The sequence below is a fragment of the Perissodus microlepis genome, chromosome 14 (assembly GCF_051167445.1).
Source record: "Perissodus microlepis isolate ML-2025 ecotype Zambia chromosome 14, ASM5116744v1, whole genome shotgun sequence".
Lineage (NCBI taxonomy): Eukaryota > Metazoa > Chordata > Actinopteri > Cichliformes > Cichlidae > Perissodus > Perissodus microlepis.
This window is the reverse complement of record NC_140474.1, coordinates 23714714-23736563: the sequence shown is the minus strand read 5'-3', so window position 1 is coordinate 23736563 and position 21850 is coordinate 23714714. Positions and strand designations below refer to the sequence as shown.

Genomic DNA, 21850 nt, shown 5'->3' with positions numbered 1-21850 from the left:
TGTCAGAGCAGCATGGAGATCCTTAACCTGGTGAACCTTAGAATCAAATTCTTCTGCTCTGCATGCCAGACAGTGATCTGCAGTTAACAGCCATTCTTCCACACATGCTCGAGCAGGAATCTTGTGCAATTGTGTCTGCGTGGGGTGGGGTGAGATTATGAAGCAGACCAGCTCTAACACTCTACAACTTCCTCTTAGTAGTGACAGAGCAAAACAAGCAGGGGCTAAACAATCGGTGAGTAATACTAAAGTCGCATTTTAAATTTTGATGAAAAAAAAGAAAATGTTTTAGATAAAAAAATCTGTTTTAAGATGCTAACGTATATCCTGTATTGTGCACTTGTAAGGAATTATGGTGATTATAATAACACATATTCTGATGATAATTACACATTTCCTGACATTATTGAGTCTGTGACTCCTGAGATTAAGCCGATCCAGATAGTGGCTCTGGTCATGTACAGCCTTGTGGTCCTGCTGGGTGTGCCTGGAAATGCTGTGGTGGTGTGGGTGACGGGGTTCTGCATGTCCCGCTCTGTCACCTCCCTCTGGTTCCTCAACCTCGCTCTAGCTGATCTTCTGTGCTGCCTCTCCATCCCCTTGCTTATGGTCCCTCTGGTTCACGACGATCACTGGCACTTCGGTCCGCTGGCCTGCATGCTCATCAGAGGCCTGTTTTACCTGGTGATGTACTGCAGCATCCTGCAGCTGGTTGTGATCAGCGTGGATCGTTTGTTGCTGGTCATCAGACCCATCTGGTGTCAGAACCACAGGCGACCCAAACAGGGTGCTTATGGATGTGTTGCTGTGTGGGTCCTGGCCCTGATAGGCAGTATCCCACAGTTTGTGTACGCCAAGGAGATTGAGGCAGGTGACGAGAAGAGAGAGTGTAGGATGCAGTACACTGTAGACAGTGCCTGGCCTGTCTCTGCTTTTCGCTTCCTGATTGGATTCATTATTCCTTTCATGGTTATTCTAGTTTGTCTCTTGGTGGTTTTCAGCAAGACACAGAGGACAATGACACGAGGTCAGACTGGATCCAAGAAAACCCTGAGGGTCGTCATCGCTGTGGTGCTGAGCTTCTTCTTGTGCTGGATACCTCTGCACATCGTGGATTTCCTCATACTGACCACCCCTCGGGTTTCCTCTGCGAGCCCCAAACTTCACCTGGCACACGTTATAGCGCTCTTCCTGGCTTACTTCAACAGCTGCCTCAACCCTCTGCTCTATGTGTGTCTGGGTCAAAGCTTCAAAGACAGCATGAACCGCTCCCTGCGTAACATCCTCCACTTTATCGGCGAGGATCCGACTACCAAGAAGAGTGTCACTAATGTGGACACCAAGAGCACCAGTAATGGCAACGAGATGACAACAATATGACTGTGCACTGACTGTAATACTTTTGCAATAGAATAATCATTTCGCAAAAGAATAAGTAATTTCTGCTGACCTTGGCTTGGATATGAGCCCTTATATTTGACAGTAAAATAAATCACTTGGTGTGTATAAGTAAAAAAGGTCTGTGGATGCAAATACTCTGCATTTACTTTTTGAGTCAATAAGATTTTTTTTTTCTGGTTAAGTTGGGTGGTAAGTAAATATGTTTTCAAGAATGTTTTAAGGTTTAAACTTATTTCAAATAATTACAAAACAATGCAGTAACGTCCAGTTGTGTAAGTGTTCTTTTCATTAACCACAAGAGGGCGAAACACTCTTCTGATGCTCAGTTGCTTAACTCTTTCCCCTTTCAAAGCCTACTTGGTTCCCTCTTGAGGATATTTTATATTTCAGGCCTGTTACCCTTGGAAAGATTTTCTGATGGTTGTATGTTGTGACAATGAGACTGGAGTAGAGGCAAGACTGAAATGGTCTGGACATGTGCAGAGGAGGGACAGTGGATACACTGGACAAAGGATGTGGAATATGGAGTGCCTGGCAGGAAGAGAAGAGGAAGGCCTAGCAGATTCATGGATATCATAAAGGAGGACAAGAGGGCTTGTGTGACAGAAGCAGATGCTTGGAATATGGTGAGATGGTGGTAGACCTCTGCTCCGGTGACCTCTAAAGCAAGCAGCTGAAAGAAGTTGTGGAAAAGACCTAAACAGTGTTGTCAAATGATCAGACAAAGAGTTCGCAGACTGTGCTAGAAAGACTTTTCTGGGGACCTGTCAGGCATTTAGCAATATGTGAAGTTAATATACACAGGTTTTTTTTCTTCATGGTATAATTTAATACACTTCCAGGTTAAATTTACTTTGTGGAACCACCTACTTTGACTTTTACGAGTAAAGCCACAAATGTAATTCACTCAAGTACATCCACAGGGTCTTGACAATTTAGGTGTCACAGTTTAGGTTTTCTTTTGTCGTTTTACAGCAGGGGTGTCATGATCAGGCTGTGTGCAGGCAGGAGAGGACCCAAACGCAAACTCACGGGAAAACAGGACTGAACTCAAAATACAGCTTTATTGCTGACAGAGGATAAAGGCGATACAAAATAACATGAAACTAAACTGGGAAGTACTAAGGAACTGACTCACGAGGAAACACACGGAGGGGCACACAGTCATGAGGGAGAACGCGACACCGAACTGAGGGAGACGCAGACATAAATACACAGAGGGTTAACTTTCTTGTTCACTCACGTTTTCCACTCGTTCCTAAATAGAGTATGCCAATAATCTGACTTCTTCAGCCACTGGTCTGTGTTCATTGGTACCTGAGCAAGGAATACGATCTGCATTCCTGCCAGTGATAGAAGGTGAGCACTATGTTGCCTCTATCAAGCATCACCTTCACAATTGCCGCCATGTATGGAGGTCCACACGTGCCACTCTGCTCCAAATCGAGGGACAGAATAAACGCCTTGGCGACTGTCACAGGATCTCAGCTACACCTTATCAAACAGGTCAGATTTATCAGCAGAAAATATCCCACTGCGAACTGAATCTAAGAAACGTGCATCTAATTATACTGGCTCTTTCACGATTCAATCAATGATTAACCCTTTGTTTGCTCATCTACTCTTGCTCTGTAATATGAAGATCCATAACCCTTTTCATTTCTCCCAGCTCAAGCATCTGTGGACAAGCCTGTTGTAGCAAGACTGTAGTTGTTGCACATTTTCATTGTAAATAAATTCCCTGTATTGGAGGAACCCTGCGCTTAAGTCCTGTTTTGCCTCCAAGTAAAACTGACAAAAACAGAAATTTCTCATACATTAAGTAATGCTATGGCTGTATTGACTCATTGACAGGATCTGAGAAAACGGCCATGAGACTATTGCATGGGGTACAGTTAAGCTTGAAATTTTCTTTAACTTGATGAATACTTTGATTCATTTATGACATTTGCAAAACATTCCCATCACCGTCATCCATTAACCTGCATGCTAACACTAAATTAAGAAGATCAACTGGGAAACCTTCAGCTATAGCAGACTGGATCATTGTTATAATGTTAAAATGCTGGCTTTATTTATTTATTAGAATAGTAATGTGTGAAAAGAGAATGTGAATAACAGGAAGCAGCTCAGTGATGCTGGGAGATCTCGGTCAGTGGCTCTAATAGGGTTTCAACTTTTTTGTCCTGAAGACTTAGTGTAGTCATAATGCAAGCACCCACAACCCCCTCAACCAAAATACTTCTACTTTTCTCTCTACTAGGGTCTTATTGTATTGCAAAAAGTATTTGGGCGTTTTTCAACGTATTGTTTTTCTGCTGACCTTTATTCAGTTGAGTTCAGAGATGACCTCCTTCACTTCCACCCAGCAGTGCTCCACCCTTCAAATGGCATTACTTCTGAGCACTCAGTGCTGTGAGAATGTTGAGCAAAAACACATTTTCACAAAGCCAGCTTCCTGATATTGCTATATTATGCAATGTGAGTCTTATTTTAACTTTTTTGGAATTTTTTGATGACTTTGTGTTTCATTTCCTGATTTTTATTTATTTATTTTTTAATCTTGGTGATGTCACCAGGCTAAACTGGGAAATCATGCCAAAGCTATTTTTCTCCTCCTTGTTTATGGACAACTGTTTTTCTCTTTTCTTCCACCATTGAGAAACTGATCTCTCAGTTGTGGAAGTGAAAGATGCTGACTAACTACGGGGTCTTAATGGCAGCAGTTACCACAAGGTTGCGGTTCACTTTTGAGAGGCACTGTGAAGCATGGCACAAAGGGAGGCAGCAATAGTGGCTTTTTATTACAAGAGCTAGATATCACTAAAAAACACTTTAACTGTGCTGTAGCTTCCGAGTAGGTTAATTTGTGAATAACATTCTAATATGAGAAACATGTTATGTTACTGTCAAATTATTGTTATGAGTTTAAGAATAAACTCTTTTGCCCTATAAATGCAGGACTGCATTCATTTTCAGGTGTTGAGGTATTTTGTTAAAATATTAACAAAGGCAGAAATAAGCCATTTTAGCTGGCCTGACACATCCTCATACACAAACTCCTGACATACACCCCAATAAAATAACAATTAAATAACAATTATTACTAAAATATCTTAAACCATTTAACTGAAATCAAAGGAAGTTTTATTTCTGGACTTAAGAGACACTGAATACAAAGAACTTGGCAATTTTAACTACAAAACTCCAAATTGACAGGACACACCAATCACAACAAAGAACAGATGAAAACTAGGGGCTTAAATACACACAGGAGGTAAACGGAGCACATACTTGGGAACACAGGCAAACTAATTCTGACGAATGAGCCAAGGAAGCAAAGCCAAACACAAAGCCCATGGCACAAGAGACCATCAAAATAAGATCAGAAACAAACAGAGACAGAGACTCAACTTTTACAAACTCGAAGAGTAAACAAACACAGACACGTGATCAGGGCCACAGACGAAGATAACTACATATTACAAACTAAGAAGAAAAATGAAAATATAAACAGATTACGAACTTGGAATGAAACCATAAACTAGACACAGACTAGGTAAACTAACACAAAGATCAAGACTGATTGACTACAGGAGACACTATAGGAAGGAGACAGAGACATGAGACCAAGACAGACTGGAAACGAAAGTGGAATTAACTAGACCAAGGAACTAAGAACTAGAAACATAAATAAATAAGCTTGGAAGCACATGGGAAAATACTGAACACCAAAGGACTAGGCAATGAAGAGCTAAAGCATAATCACATTATAAATCTAGAAACAAATCAAAAACCCACAAAACTGAAGAACTGGGTTCAAAGCCAGGGATCCTAATAGGTATATTTACAAAACTAGGAAAGGAAGTTTGCTTTATTAAGAAAGAGACACTTTTGTGCATGTGGAAGTGAAAGAGAGAAGCAAGTAAAATGATGACTGGTGCCTAAAACATCAGGTTTAACATAAAGTAACTTTATTGAACCTTATAATAAGTATACAAGACAAATTTTGAGCTACTGATCAATTAGGAATTGTTTCAATTTTACATTCTACGAATGCAGATAAGCCTGGTTAAACAAATCTATTACAAATAAGGTTCTAGGTATCAATTGGTATAATATATAAAGGACTGATCAACCTATTATCGACCTATAAAAGTGGTGGGGCATTGCAATTTTTACATGTGCTGCTCTCGGATTCAGTGAGTACATAATCTGAGTTTTTGGAATTTGATCTTGAGGTGTCCAAAACACTCTACATCACATTTTTTTGGTTACTATAGAACAAATCTAGCCATTAGTAAAGCGCTACTCTCTTTAATGACGCTTTTAATTAAACTGTAGCTCTCCGTATCTCTTTCAGAATGTTTAGAGTCCCACTAGACCCAATTCAAATGCCCAGAAATTTTTTTAAATCTAATTATTGCAAATGTTCTAAATAAATATACAGCTGCTTCCCTGTTGGACAGGAAATATTTCTCTTTTTTTGTTTCAAAGCTGATCATTTTTCCTACAGAAGTATTTTCAATAACCACTTTAAATTTTGGAAGGCCCTTATCTGGTTAGAAATCTGGCATAGAGTTTGCCTCAAGTATTGTCACATTGTTACATTTATGACAAGGTTAATATGTTTGGTTGCTTATTAAGCATTTTTAAATGTCTGGTAGACTCCTTGAAACTTTAAATATGTCTTATGAGCACTTCTCTGCAGCATTCTCTACTAACTCAGTGCCCAGACACTAACTTTTAGCTTTAAGCCAGTGATAGTATCAGATGTGCATAAATCCCTCAAATGTTTGGAAAATCAAGAGGCCAAGGCAACTTATAGTCTTTCCTTTTGATTTTTTAGTTACTTTAAAAACATTTTTCTTTTGATGCAAATCAAATTCCCACACTATGGACCTCTGCTTTTTGTTCTCCCTTTGTTTAAAGCTAGGGATCTGATGATTTCATTGTTTCAGTGGATAACAAGCAACACTATGTAGCCTTTTTTTTTTTTTATCAATCAAGCCAAGACATTTGATCATAAATGCCTAAGCCAAAGACTTGTCAATGCAGGGTTGTCTGAAAAAACAACAACAAAACAGTTGGAGCGATTAAAAATTATTTATTAGGCTGGTCTCAGTGTGTACAGGTAGAAGGAAACACTTCTAGCTTCCTTAATGAAACAAAGGAGTGCCCCTGGATTCTGTTCTAAGGCCACTGTTATTTATTTTATATATGAATAATCATAATATCACTACAGCAAAGTTTAATTTTTATGCTGATGACATGTTCATATACTCCCCTGCACCCACACTTAATCAGGTTCTCTGTCATCTCCAGCCAGCATTCAGTGCAGTACAGCATTAACTGTGATTTAAAACGTTGACAAAAATGTTGACAAAACTAAACAGATCACGATGTTCTCAAATTCAAAATCTAAACCACTGAACCTTTCAGGTATTACAACAGTTCAGGGCTTGTAACTCAGTCAGTACAAGTACGTAGGAATTAAAATTGATGACTCACTCTCTTTTATAACCCACATTAAGCAACCAGTGAAAAGAAATGAAATTGAAACTGTTCTTTTTTGTAACTTAGAACAAAGTTAAATCTGTTTGGTGAAAAACATCTACTATCAAACTCAATCAAATTTAATTCAATATTAATAACACGAGAACACAAAAGTTTATTATTGCAAACTAGTCTTTGCATTCAAATAAGTGGGAGGTTATCATGTTTGTGGGATTTGCACATTTCCCACATTAACTGAAATGGCAGCTAGAGTGCCGCCATGATCTTTTGACCACATCCTTCAAACACATCTGTTGATCTATATTTTAACCTCAGGCAGATTCATTTCAGGTCTCAGCTCAAAATAACTGAATTCCAATTTGTATATTTTTATATTCTTTTCTTACATTGTGCATACTTGCAGGTGCAAAACACACGAATAAAGTAAATATTACCAAATAGTCACATCACTTCTGTGACCTAGGTCATTAGGCCTGTGACCTAATTATTTCTTGTGAAATAGATTCACCAATTTTGTGACTGCAGTTTCACGCCTACAATGAGGACTCTCAACAGAGATCATGTGCAACTGTGTCTGTGTGGGGTGGGGTGAGAGTATAAAGCTGAGAAGCAAACCAGCTCAACAACTTCCTCTCAGTGGTGACAGAGCAACATAATGAGAGGCTGAACATCGGTGAGTTAATACTAAAGTCTAAAATTGATCATTGGTACTACTAAAATTAATTAAAAAGTCAATAAATATTTTTTCTTGATTGAATTGTATTAATTCAGTGAGTTATGAAAATGTTTCTTATACTTCACAGTTGTAAGGAATCATGGATTACGGTGACTATAATTACACACATCCTGACGGTTATTACACATTTCCTGACATTATTGAGTCTGTGACTCCTGAGATTCAGCCGATCCAGATAGTGGCTCTGGTCATGTACAGCCTTGTGGTCCTGCTGGGTGTGCCTGGAAATGCTGTGGTGGTGTGGGTGACGGGGTTCTGCATGTCCCGCTCTGTCACCTCCCTCTGGTTCCTCAACCTCGCTCTGGCTGATCTTCTGTGCTGCCTCTCCATCCCCTTGCTTATGGTCCCTCTGGTCCACGACGATCACTGGCACTTCGGTCCGCTGGCCTGCATGCTCATCAGAGGCCTGTTTTACCTGGTGATGTACTGCAGCATCCTGCAGCTGGTTGTGATCAGCGTGGATCGTTTGTTGCTGGTCATCAGACCCATCTGGTGTCAGAACCACAGGCGACCCAAACAGGGTGCTTATGGATGTGTTGCTGTGTGGGTCCTGGCCCTGATAGGCAGTATCCCACAGTTTGTGTACGCCAAGCAGATTGAGGCAGGTGACGAGAAGAGAGAGTGTAGGATGGAGTACACTGTAGACAGTGCCTGGCCTGTCTCTGCTTTTCGCTTCCTGATTGGATTCATTATTCCTTTCCTGGTTATTCTAGTTTGTCACTTGGTGGTTTTCAGCAACACACAGAGGAGAATGACACGTAGTCGGACTGGATCCAAGAAAACCCTGAGGGTCGTCATCTCTGTGGTGCTGAGCTTCTTCTTGTGCTGGATACCTCTGCACATCGTGGATTTCCTCATACTGACCACCCCTCGGGGTACTTATGTGAGTCCCAAACTTCACCTGGCACACGTTATAGCGCTCTGCCTGGCTTACTTCAACAGCTGCCTCAACCCTCTGCTCTATGTGTGTCTGGGTCAAAGCTTCAAAGACAGCATGAACCGCTCCCTGCGTAACATCTTCCACTTCATGGGCGAGGAACCGACCACCAAGAAGAGTGTCACTAATGTGGACACCAAGAGCACCAGCAGTGGCAAAGAAATGACAACAATATAACTCTCTTGCATATGGAGGACTGCTGTAACATAAACATTTCTGTCATGAAGTTTAGCAAAAGACTTTGGCTTGGATTTAAGTCTGTGAACACAAATACACAAAAGTGCATTCATTTTTACAAGTTATGAAGATTTTTTTCCAGTGAATTTGGGTGGTGTCAAGTCAAATTTCAAGATTTCAAAAGCAGAACTGATAGTTACACTGTAAGGTTTCTGTAAAAATCCATGTCTTACGCAACAAAACACATGAAAGTTCTATTTTTGGCTGTCACAGAAGAATTACTTCAGAGCATTATGTATATGATGCATTTTCTGACTTTTTGTCATGTTTTAGTCTAGTTAGGTAGCAGAAATAAAATACATAGAGATTTGATTACTTTTTCGCAGTGATTATAGAAAAATGCTGATTACATCTTCTTGTATACATGCTGTTTTCATAGACCACAAGAGGGAGACACACTCTAAATGGCTGACACTCAATTTGCTGTAGAACTCTTTGAAAATAAATCAAAACTATTAATACCAGTTATAACTGCTATTAACAGTTATGATTTTCAGTTATATATCTCTTTTAAGCCCCAGTATGTTTCAGAGCCATAGATCCTGCATAGGTGCTTAGATTCTATTAATAGCTGGTGGTTGGTCCTTTGCTACATTTTGCTAAATCTAAAATCAGGAATCTTGGAGTAGTTTTTGACTTTTGTTTACACTTTGAATGTTCATCTCAAATGTCTGCTTAAGAAACAAGTGAAGTCCCATTGTGTGACGCTCTGAACTAAATGTGTTTTTCATGCATTTATTTCATTATGTGTGGATTATTAAAATCCATTGTTCACTTCTGAACACTCCAGGTTGTTCTGAACACTGCTGCAAGGCTTCTGACTAAATCTTCCAGGTACTCTCATGTCCCACTGTTGCTGACCCAGCTGCACTGGGTCGTCATTAAATTCAGTCTCCACTTTAAGATTCAAATTCATAATTATAATAAAGGTCAATCAAATGGACCAATATGGCAAGGCCATGATGATCCACTTGGTAAAATAAATCCACTTGGCATCTTTCTTGGCCTTAAGACAACAATTCTGATGGCTAAAGATCCAAACGGGACACAAAAAAAAAAAAAAAAAAAAAGATTCAAATTTTGACCACGGACAAGCACGAGCATACATTAGTGAACTTTTACATCCATACGTCCCCAGCAGGTCGTGTGATCACCTCCTGATCACCTGGAGATACTGGTTGTGCATTACATGAGGCACTAAATGGAATGAGAGCTATTTCTAACAGTGGCCCCCAGACTCTATAACTCTGTAACTCTCTACCTCTTGGTCATCACAATGACTTGGTGGTCTCTTTCAAACAACAGCTGATAAAACATTATCTTTTTAAAGCTTGAGTTTGTGATGTTTATCTTGAAAGTTGATGTAAAAAAAAATGTACATATATGTACTTATATTTCTATCTATATGATGTTGGTATTTTGAGGCAAAGAGACTAGAAAGAGACAAGAGCTACGATAAATAGTAAAATCTGGGGTTTGACCATCATTACATAACTATTAATATTGTTTACCATTACATATAGTTTGCTATTACATATCAAGGCTCAATACACACTATTGCCTGTATAGATACTTTGATACTATACTCAACAGAGAGAGTTGGTCATGAGCTGCAAATCCATCCATCCATCCTCTCATCCTACAGTGGATTACCAGTCCTTCACAAGGTTAAAGCAGAGAGCTTAACATCACATGGGGGGGAATGTATTCTTGAAAGTTTTCAATGAGGATTTCTGCCTTTCTAACTTTTAACATATAAAACAGAACCTTAATTTTTGCATTATATGAAATATTAAGAATATATTAACCTTCATTTTGCTCGTTAACACATTGTCTTTTTTGATTTAAGAATAAACAAAAAAGTGCTAAAATATCAAAACTGAGTGAAATGCTTTCTTTATTTACAAACTACAGTTGTTCCAAACAAGGCCACATATTTATTTACAGTGTCTAGGTCCCAGTGTTTCAGGGAATCTGTGAGTTTAAACATGCATGCATGAATGTACACAGGCCCCTTAGTATGGCCTCTAATAAATCCATCCCTGACACATGGATGTCTGGTTCTTTATGCTCACTGGCTGCAGAGGAGAGGTAGTAAGAAGTTCACTGCAGTGAATCCAGGACATACTAAGAGGAGCTCAGTAACAGCTGGATATGCAGAGGTGTGCCCTGCTGAGAGACTCACAGTTGGTGCAGGATTTTTGAGTCTGCAGGAAACCAAATTTAAACATGGTTATTCAGTTAACTTTTAGCACTCATACCACATTCAGAAAAGTATCCTAACCCTTTTCTAAATCGTTCCCTTGACTTTCTTACAAAGGATTGTGAATTTGTAGGAATAGGGAGATATTCATTAGCACAATTCTAGTGGATTAACTCCAACATTTTAAGTGCATTACAAAGTTTAGTTGTAGATTTTCTGCTAATATGTCGATTTTTGCTTGCGTTTGAATGCAGTTTAGCACAAAGAATTAAAAGAAATTCCTGTTTACTTTATGACTTTCAGGAAAAAGCATAATCTTTAAAAAAGACCATCAGAGGTTATTATGAAATCTGAACACAGCAAATTTACCTAGTATGTTTTAAGGCCCGTATCACAAAGATTTGATATAGTTTTTAGACTAATAATGTGACTTGGTGAAAATATCAGTAATACATTAATTAACCACAATTGTCTGATGAGAGCAAATGAAACAGAGGAAAAACTGCCAGCATATTCAGTCACTCCGCTTCTAGGTGGTACATGTCATTTGGTATCAGTTGTCATCCATTAGAGCAGTATACTGCCCATTAGTCTTGTGTCTGATGGTTGTCAACTGGAAGATAAATTTAACCAGATAGTACAAATGAAAGATCTTTGAATAGATCATTATTCATGCCAATACATGTAAAGGAATCTCACTATGACATACTGTAGATTGAATATAAAGATGGGATGTGATATTTGACATAGGATTTGGTGCCAAGTATGTTACTGACGAGTATGTGTTTCAAACTAGTTTGATGATTTCCTCATACAGTAGTCATGACTTTAAGCGACCCTGAACGGAATCTGAGAATCTTCTTCTTCAGAGCGTGGGAAGCTTTTATCTTGACAAAGGCTTTTGGTTGAGATGGGGTATTGGCAGTGGCTTGTGGTGAAGGAGAGGATGAAGAAGAGGTAGAAGCGAGGCGGGGTGGCAGCTGCTGGGGCCACACCAGCCCCCCGCTCTCATCTGAGTCGCTGGATAGCGAGCTGGAGGCTGGAGAATATACCTCGCTCATGCTAGACTCGGACTCTGCGGGGGCAGCACCACCATAGCTCTCCTCCCCCTGACAGAGAGGTGCGCTTTCCTGAAAGTCCTGCTGCCAGTGCTTGGCGTGCTGCTGTTGGTGGTAGTTCTGGGGTTGGGAATGGGAACAAGAAGGGCCGTGGCGAACTTTTCGAGGAGGTCGTCTGTGTACCTGCCCTGCTTGGACTTCCCCCTCATCTTGGCTGAGCTCCAGGTTAGATCGCCAGCGTCGGCTCTCGTTGTGGCCGTTGTTGACCACCTGGTGTCCTACAACCTGGTTTTGATTCTGAGGCAGTGTATGAGGATCACCTCTGCCTTGGGGCCTCTCTGTGGTGCTGTACCTCCTCTCTGGAAGCACCCGCTGACCCAGGAGGCTGTTTTCAGACTGGGATCTATTGGTTTTACTGCTTGACTTCTTGGATCTCTGTCTCTCGCTGTGATTTTTCTTAGATGCTCTGTACTTGAGGTGATCAGGAGATGTGAAAACTTGGTTGGACTCTTGCTCTTGGTTGTAATGTCTTGGGGAGCACAGAGGGGCATGACAGGCTTGTCCAGGAATATACTGAGCACTTACTAAACTGTGCATGTGAAGAATAGGGGGCTGTGGATGTAGATAATGATGGGGGGATGGGGGTTCACAACAAAGGTCAAGAGCCCCAACTCCACAGTTATGGTCCAGTGAGGGCGGAGGGGATGGTAGCCTTCCAGCCAGGGAAATTAGATTGGGCTGGGGGTAGGGCAGCGCTAAATAACAGTCCTCCTCCAAAGATGGGGCCTCCCCACCACAGGCCTCTCGCTCCAGGTCACAACCCCATCCCTTGCCATTAGGATTTGTAGAAAGGTCACCATAGGGCTGAAGATGATGATCAGAAGGGCGGTGCTCTGTGGTTAAAGAAGGAGTTATCCTGTGTAGGGAGCTGTGTCCAGAGCCACTGCAGTATGGGGGGTCAGGGCTAAGAGTGGTGCGAGGCTGACAAGGTCTTGGTGTGAGGGTATGGCGTTGGATGAGACTCAGGATGTAACCCTCTACCTTCAAAGCCAGCTGATAGTCCTCTTCGGTGACCTGATCCTCTTCAGGTTGCTGCTCCCAGCTACCATTGTCTCCGCTGGGGTCCCACTGCCAGGAGTCCATGGCAGTGCCCTCCTCAGCAATACCCTCAAGAGGTGGGTAGGGGGCAGAGAAAGAGCGGGGTAGCGTGGTGCGTAGAAGTGGTGCATCAAATTCTCCATCCAGCATAAGGGGGTCTCCTGATTGCAGAGAGAAATATTGAGAAATAAGTGAAGTAGTAAGTAAAATCATCCTGAATGCATAACTACGAGGTAGTCAGTAAAAGTTCTAATAGTTAAACAGTAATAAATAATCTCAAAACTAAGAGTCTGCAGCCATGCCACTCTCAGTCTGTTCCCATACATTTGCAATATTAGCATTTAACAAAAAGACAAATAACAGAATTGCACTTGTTATTAGGCTGGGTCTGACGCATCCTCATCTTTGACCTAAAAAGATGGTAATCAGAACAGAGCCAAACTCCAGTCTACAGAAAACCCTAAAATAAAAAGGCAGACCTCTGTGTTTTTGACTAGGGTAGAATAAGTCTTCCAATGTTTATTAAGCCTCTTTCACATAAAGACAGTTGACTAAGAGTCTGCTGTTTTCTCATGCTAATATGCAAAGAGTATGTGCTAATATGTTAATCATTTTACTTCAACAAGAGCACATATGCAGGTTTCACAATATCTCAAATCTTCCACGTCTGATAGTCTTGCTTACCCACAGACTTTGGCCTGTCACTGGTGTAAGCCCAGGAGGAGACACTCTCTGTGGGCTCAGTGGTACAAGATTTTCCTTTTGGTGACTGACCTTCACTTGATTCATAGAAACCTAGGACACAGTGTAATTAGTGTAATTAATTCATCGCAATGTTAATGATTTCTTTGAACTGTTTTTTTTTTCCAGGGTGGAATGATTGCACAGCATCTTTAATGACTCGGTTTGGGATTTTCTTGAATGTACACAGGGTCAAAAGGATACATACAGGCTCATATATGCACAGTCACTTAAATCTTTTAATAAGTGATGCTGAAGGTTCTGCAATGTCTTTTAATTGAACAACAACAAAGCCTATTAACTTCTAATTAGTGAGAGGTTAACAGGCCTTATATTGTACATTTTACTCTGGAAAAAGAAGGGTTCAAAGAAATCTTTAAAATCCTCAAATTACCATAACATTCACACAGATTATGAGTCTATGTAAACTTCTGATCATAACTTAACAGAATTAACCACATCCCATGCATATCTTTGGACGGTGGGAGGAGAACCCACACACAAAGGCCTCAAACCCAGGACCTTCTTGCTGTGAGGCAAAGGCACCAATAAAAAAAGAAAGGCTAATCTCATCTCTTATAACTCATTCCACTCCTCAAAAAATATAAAGTTTCTCACTGCATTTCACAAATAGGCCACAGATTAAAATCACAAACAACTGGAGCATAAAGGAACAATAAGAGCAGAGACTCAAACATGAAATACAAAGAACCCAAGTTTCGTTCAGCTGAGCAACACTCTGGAAAAAAACAACTTCATTTACTGAAAAAAGGGAATTATATAGTGTGTTTGCACTTTGATTTAACTGCCTTGCAGAAATAAGTACCAGAACTCGGTCGACTGTTGCCAGTTTCTCCTTGGGCTCTGTCACAACAGTCATCAGCAGCGTCGATCCTCAGCTCTCCCACCTGCTGTTCCAGCGTTTGCATTAGACCCCACGGGGAGCTCTGAAGAGCACTCTGAAAAACAGACAAACATGCATTCAGACTATTTTCTTGTGGTCTGCAACTGGTTGAACTGATGGGAAAATAAATGTTAAGTAGACAGTACGAAGCAAAAATGATTGATTTTAGGAACAAAGCAAAAAAACAAAAAAAATTCCAGCAGTGTTTGTAGTTTAATGAGTGCTTTCTGGATATGCTAATGGCAGAAGCACAGCTGTGAATCGTTCGCAGCTTGTTTCTCCAGCTGCAACATTGCTCCTAATTTATAATGCCTGAAAATATTAAAACCAATAAATCAAAATAACAAAGCCAAAACTCTGATGCAGAAGTGTGTAAAATCGAAACGTGGCCATCACATGACCATCATTTATAAAAGCAGGCTTGCTGAAGAGGTTGAAACATGAATAATTCATAGCACTGTGAAGGAGGGGGAAGAGGGAGGGTGGGGTGTTATTTCATGTGGGTGGACACACACACACCCACACGTGCTTGCAGACACTCGCGAGCCAGATATACAAATAATTGCTCATTTAGCTCAAACCAGCAACAAATGAGACTGGGTATATGTTAAACATATGTTAAAGTCCCCCCAAAACAAATAAATAAATAACGCTGTCGTTCTTACACTTGTGTGTTTACCATTTGGAAGCCCACCCCGCTACCTCACACAGCCTTCCTCAAACCACTACAATCCCCACCCTCCCATTTACCCATCTGTTTGTGGTAAAACCGAGTAATTAAACATGCTGGTTCATCCAGCCTGATCATTTTTTGCTGGTGTCATGTTGACAGCATGTGACGCACACACTAAACATGGGCACGCATTTCCATGCCCGCCTACCTGAATGGGTTAACACAAATGCACAGACAGCTCTGTTTGCAAGACTTTAGAGGACATTAAATGGACTTTGATTCACTGCCTGCAGGCTATCTTTCATTATGACAGCTAGCTGTCACAACCTAACCCTTCCTTGTTGCACTTGTAAGGAAGACAAGTACCCAGAATCTGAGTCTATAAACAAACTGTCTCAGCAACGTGAGTAATACCTTCTCTGATACACGCAGACCTAATACAGGCATTTTAGATGGCTGGATTTAATATGGCTGACACGCAACGCTCGTTAAGAGACTTCATTACCAGACGATTGAGCGTGCCCTCATAACAAGGTGACACTTTTCACATTACACACTTCTCACGACAGACAACTCCTCCCTGAGCTCTGTCATTGTCGACACATGTAGCTGGATGACATGCAGAGAAGCTCGTTAGAAATCCTCTAAGAATGCACTTTATTATTAACAGACAACAGATAAAGATAATGCAGAATACTGAATAAATAAATACGTAAATAAATAAATACATAAATAAATAATATCAGAGAATCAACACAGCATCAAAGCAGGGATTTGTTTATTTGGGTGGTGCTGGAACAAAGTGGCTTTTAAGCTGTGCTGTGCACCACTTTGGGACTTGAAGCCTTCATCCATAAGGAAGAAGCGCACACTCACTATGCAAAGGTGTAAGTCATCAAGTACAACTGAACCAGCCAACCACTGTAAATGCCTGGCTATACAGGGATGGTAGGTTCAGCTGCTGCTCATCAATCAGCCACAGATGAATTGCTCTAAAAGACTTCTGATTAAAATGTAATGAATTGTAGCTGACGAAAAGTCACCCAACGTAATCGAACATAAGAACTTTAAAAGTGTTTAAGTATTGTGGCATTTTCTACTCCTCTATGTGGTCTATAAACAAACTGCATTAGGGTCAAATACATGCTCATTTAATCTTAAAATCTCAGGCCGCTTTTACAAATGTTTTCACCACAACTGATCTAACGGTAGTCATTCATTTGCAAAACATTCCCTGTAACATTTTGTGCAAGCGACATAGTGGCATGCTAACATCAAATTAAAAAGATCAACAAACAGACATGATAATTCTTTTTGTGTTACAGTGCTGTTATTATCTATTCAGAACAGTAATGTGTGAAAAGACAATGTTTATAACAGGAAGTGGCTCAATGTTTCTGAGAGATCTCTGTCAGTGCCTTTAGGCTCTAACTCCCCTGTCCTGCAGACTTAATGCAATCATAATGGAAGCACAGACAACCTCTTCACCCCAAATACTGTCACCTCTTTTGTCTCTGCTAGCGGCCTTATTGTCTTACTATAAACAAAGCGCTAGCATCACTATATCAATACTGTTTTGTATGGCAGAAACGTTGGGGGCTGGTTTGTGGCAAAGAAACGCTGAGAGGAGGGGAGGCTATTGGAAATCAATAAATCAATGATGCTATTTCAGAGTGGCAACTGACTGCCATCTAATTGTGGACATATGCACAAACACTGTAGAAGCCACAGGGCTGGATATTAATTTATAACAAAAAACAAACAAATCTCTGTGGATGAACAAACCATTTGGTTTATACTGTGACATTTTGCTTTGACTGCACTCTGTTATTACAGGTCTCACACTGGTTCCCAGACATGCTGCACACTGTATTATTGCTTTTTTTTTTTTTACTGCATCCTGCAGGCTGCTGGGGGATGGGGGAGATGAAGAACACTGTGCAGCCAGTCTCACTTATAGCCATTAAGCTGCTGTAGCTGTACAACACATCAGGACCACCTGTTCTCTCAGTGAAAAACACTGAGCAGCAGGTGAGGCCAGGTGAAACCAGGAACATGAACAGTGACTGGGCAAATTTTCCTGTCATTACCTACTGCGCTTTAGTGTGTATGCAGAACGTGATGCTGCAGAGTTTAATAAGAGTGGATTGTCTCTGTTGAGAAAGATACATTCAAATTCAGTCACACATTGGGTTTTGCTGCAAGACAACACAGAAGCAGGCAAAAGTGTCTCTGTATTTTTTTTTTAGAAAGGACCAATGACCAGTGAAGGCTGGTGGGTCTTTGAAACAATATTGCCAAGATAAAGAAATCTATTGAACAGAGAGCACAAAGCATGCAGCCTCACTGCTGGACTCTCTATAATTAAAGCTATGTTGTGACTGTATCCACAGTGGGAGGCCGGAAACACACACACACGCACAGCACATGCACAAACACAGGGCACCCTGCCCCCCCTGTTTGCTCAGCTACTGATCTCTTATTTCTTCAGAGCACGTGGACACATTTTAAATTATTTGGTTTAGTTTGGTAAAATATATTCAGTGATTTTGGGAGGAAGTTCTTCACACGCACACAAAGAGTTTATCCATTGCATTGTGAATAGTATTAATTAGTTTCCTCTGAATCTGTTCAGTGTGCGCAGTGGCTCGTAGGCACAGCAGCAGGGTGCATGGCCTGCAAAGGGAATCCTTAAAGAAAGACTTGAAACAGGCTGTGCTCATGTGACTGAAAATTGCATAACTAAATGAGAGTTGATCTCAAAGTGTGCTTGTATCATAATGTTTGCACGTGTGTATCGTCTGTGTGCATATAATTTGTATATTTTCTGAAGCTTGAACGGCTGCGTACACAAAGAAACCAAAGAGCACAAACAAAAACCGGTTGAGGTTTTTGTTTGTGTGCCAGAACAAAGCGCAGTAAACCATCATGCGAGTGATCAGTCACTGCTGAGCAGACTATACGTTCACTAATGATGCGCTGCTGTCTTAACACAAGGACACACACAGCCTGATTGACGATGAGCCAGCAGTTCAGCAAAGACACAAAACAATAGCAAAATCCACTGTAGATACAAACACACAATCCTGTAGAATGCAAAGATTTTTTTCTATGTGCCCAAACATGCAATAATTAAAAATTTGGTTTAAATCCCCTAGGCCAATTAATATTCTTCAGAGGAGATTAAATAACATTTCAGAGCACATTTTCTCCCCTAAAATCAAACACTTCTCCGCTGATGGATGTATGTTTGCCACATTCATACAAAATTCATATAATCCCTTCCACTCTCTCCAAAAACACACAGCAGGGAAGCTGAGAGGGAGGTCAGAGATTCGTGCTTTCCCAGCTGCTGTCTGGCGTCCCACAGCTGTCAACACCTTCAACACCACATACTGTATGAAGAAGGGGGAAAAGAAGAAAAAAAAATTGCATCTCTCAGCCTGTTTGGGGACACATTCATGTTTAAGGCGCACACGCTGTCAGTCTCATGGGTCAGTTGTTTCTATGTCACACCGTGAACTATACATTTTGCAGACTTTAACCTACACGCGAAATGAGATTGGGGATTTGGCTCCGACGCAGATGGTGACCTGATATCACGAAGACTCAATTTGAGGCTTCAATTAGAGTCCTGTCGGGTCCAAATATTCTCCCAGGACTTTCCCGTGTAATTACTCACACGCTTGGATGAGCGCAACAGTTAATAAACATCGATCCAAAGGCGGATTGTGCAGAAATGAAAACGGGGAAATTATGCGCCCTTGTGAGGAAACTCGTGTCACTCCTTCACTCGCCTTCACTCGTCACTCTCCAGCTGATGTGGAGACGGGATGAAACACGCTGGCAGCTCCTACAGCACCGGTGGATGTGAACGTAACTGCGCGTGGCACTCTCGAAAAACTCACTTTATTTTGATCGTTAATTTATTTTTATTTTTTTAACAGAAAATCATATCATGTCATATTTCTAAAGCCAGTGCGGAGAGCCACCTATATGCGCCTTTTCCTCTCACTGGGGCCTCGATCGCCATCATTAGTATTCTGCTCCATATGCGCCTATTGTTAGGGCCCCGGCGGAGGAGGAGGAGAAGAAGGAAGGGGGGAGAGGGAGGGAGGGAGGAGATGTGAAGAGGAGGAAGCTGATTTAATTTCTCCCTTTTTTCCACCCTCTTTAATAATGCCATGCTTTTGTAGTAATGTTGAGACAGCACCAGAAGTCAAAACAGAATTAAACCTCACCGAGACATAAAAACTTGGGCAAAAAAAGAGAGAAAGTGAAGAAGAACCGTTTTCAGCGCAGATAAGTGCTCAGTGGTGCGTGAAACTCCCCGTGTGAACCGCTGATGTAATGCTGTTAGTGAAACTTCTATTTGCCGTTATAGAACCAGTTTACCCCCCCCCCCCCTCTCCCCGCCCGTTTTACTCTGGCAACATATCGGTCTTATTTTGCTTGAGCGTCACGTAAATAAAAAAACAAAACAACATTCCATCAATTACACGGATGCTAATGTTCACATAAAAACGTTAGCTCCACCAGCAACAGAAAAGCAAGAGGAATAATTCATCCATTTATGATGTGCGGAGAGCACAAATGAGAGCTTGTTAAGTGGAATATAAAAGTCTAGGCGGAGGGAACAATGGGCCATTAAATAGTCGGTCTGTGGCACAAACGGCGGCTGCTCCACCCCCTGATTTCGTTCCCCAGGGGCATAAATCTCAGCCAAAAAGCAGAGTAACGCATTACACCCTTTCAAACAGAGACCCTATTAATCAAGTTGAGTAACTTTTTTTTCTTTGCAGCTAGATTTCACAGCAGCACAAAAGGCGCTGCCCAAACTAGAAGACCATCCAGCGGTCAAGCGGGTTTCAATGAGTCCACGCTGAAGGCTATTAGATATTCAAAAGTATGTAGAGTTGTGATACATGAGAGGGGTATAAGGTGGAGTTCTTTTTATCACAGGGTGGGGTAATGCGGGAGGGCTGGAATGCAAACATACAGTGCAGTAAAAGGCTCAACACAAACTTCTTACCAGCTGACGTCTCAGTGTCAAGTTTTCCTGGCCCCAGCTGCTGAAACATCTCAGCTCTCCTCTGGAGCTTTCCTGGGCAAGCGGGTCTCCCAGAGCCAGCGCCCCCAGAACCAGACACTCCTGCCGCTGTCTGCGGAGCTCCAGCTCGCATAGCCCGGCCAAACACGCCTCCAAGCGCTCTTTGGTTCGACTGCGTTCCACAGTTACGGGATACGAGAAGGCACGATGCATGCCTCTCAGATCCAGGAATTATGTGCAATGAAAGCTACTTATTTCCCTTGTATTGTAGTTTGCGCTCTCCAGTTGACCCAAATTTACGAGGGCAAGCGCAGGCTATAAAGGGCCATGCTGTATCCCATTCCTGGTGATAGTATGGTTGCCTTGGAGCTGCATGGTTCTCCAGACTGTCTATCCGCTATACATTTTCTATTTCGCAGCTGTCAAACGGCAGGAACAGAGCTCCGCCCTCTGCGACCAGCCACGGCGAAAAAGTGGGGCTCGAGCCTTCCGCCCCTTTGTAAATCCACTCTCAGCCTTCATTGGACACGAGGGGCTGGCGGGGTGATGCGCGTAAACGATGTCCCATCCCCCTTGATTCATGACAGCGAGGCGTCGACCTCACCCATCTTCCCATCATGGACCTACACTAATGTAATTCTTCAGGAGGCAGTAAAACGCATGAAGCAATTTAACGTCGCCAACGGAGAAATGAATTAAACAACGACAAGACAGAAAAAAAGGGCATCAAGTGAAGAGGATCCAATAATCTGATCGTCACATATCTTTTCACCAACATCTAGTTTGTATTGATCTGCCTCATCTCCATGTGTCTTCTATAGAAAATGATTAACTCATGATTTATTGAGGGAAACAAGTTTTCCTCCTTCTTCATTTCACCCCCCGCTGCTCGCGGTGCTGCATGTCTTCTGGATGCTGAGGAATGCAGAACACGTCTGAATGTTTTATAAAGTGCACGATTTTGTTTAGTCTGTGCAAGAAAGTAAAAAAAAAAGAAAAGAAAAGAAAAGAAAAAGAAAAGAAAGCGGAAGCCGAAAGACACCAAATATTGAACAATACACAGGATAAGCAATTCATTCACTACCATTATTTAGCATTTTTTTGAGGCTTTTACTTCGCACATGCACATTTCTGCGGTTTTTATGGCGTTATAATTAAATAATTAACAGGCAATTTATGAAACATAAAATGAGACAACAGGGAGCTGTAAGAATCACGTGAGCAGTCTCTTCTGACTGCGGAAGGTTATGACAGAGTTGTTCTGTAGGTACAAATCCTAAAAATAACAACACTTT

General features: G+C 41.3%; 3 protein-coding genes across 3 annotated transcripts; 2 read left to right on the top strand and 1 right to left on the bottom strand.

Moving 5' to 3' along the window:
* The first annotated feature begins 305 nt into the window (after positions 1-305).
* Positions 306-5966, top strand: LOC146373969 (C5a anaphylatoxin chemotactic receptor 1-like). The gene has a single exon (XM_084951018.1). It carries the CDS (start codon positions 313-315, stop codon positions 1378-1380), a length of 1068 nt encoding a protein of 355 aa, XP_084807144.1. The 5' UTR covers positions 306-312; the 3' UTR covers positions 1381-5966.
* Positions 5967-7486: 1520 nt separating this feature from the next.
* On the top strand, positions 7487-10670 carry LOC146373968 (C5a anaphylatoxin chemotactic receptor 1-like). The gene is made up of 2 exons (XM_084951019.1): positions 7487-7591; positions 7722-10670. The coding sequence occupies exon 2, from the start codon at positions 7734-7736 to the stop codon at positions 8766-8768; it is 1035 nt and encodes a 344-aa protein (XP_084807145.1). The 5' UTR covers positions 7487-7591; positions 7722-7733; the 3' UTR covers positions 8769-10670.
* A 38-nt stretch (positions 10671-10708) lies between these two features.
* Positions 10709-21416, bottom strand: dact3b (dishevelled-binding antagonist of beta-catenin 3b). The gene is made up of 4 exons (XM_084951017.1): positions 20538-21416; positions 14755-14887; positions 13872-13982; positions 10709-13348 (listed from the first exon to the last, which is right to left on the bottom strand). The coding sequence occupies exons 1-4, from the start codon at positions 20766-20768 to the stop codon at positions 11841-11843; spliced, it is 1983 nt and encodes a 660-aa protein (XP_084807143.1). The 5' UTR covers positions 20769-21416; the 3' UTR covers positions 10709-11840.
* Positions 21417-21850: the final 434 nt, after the last annotated feature.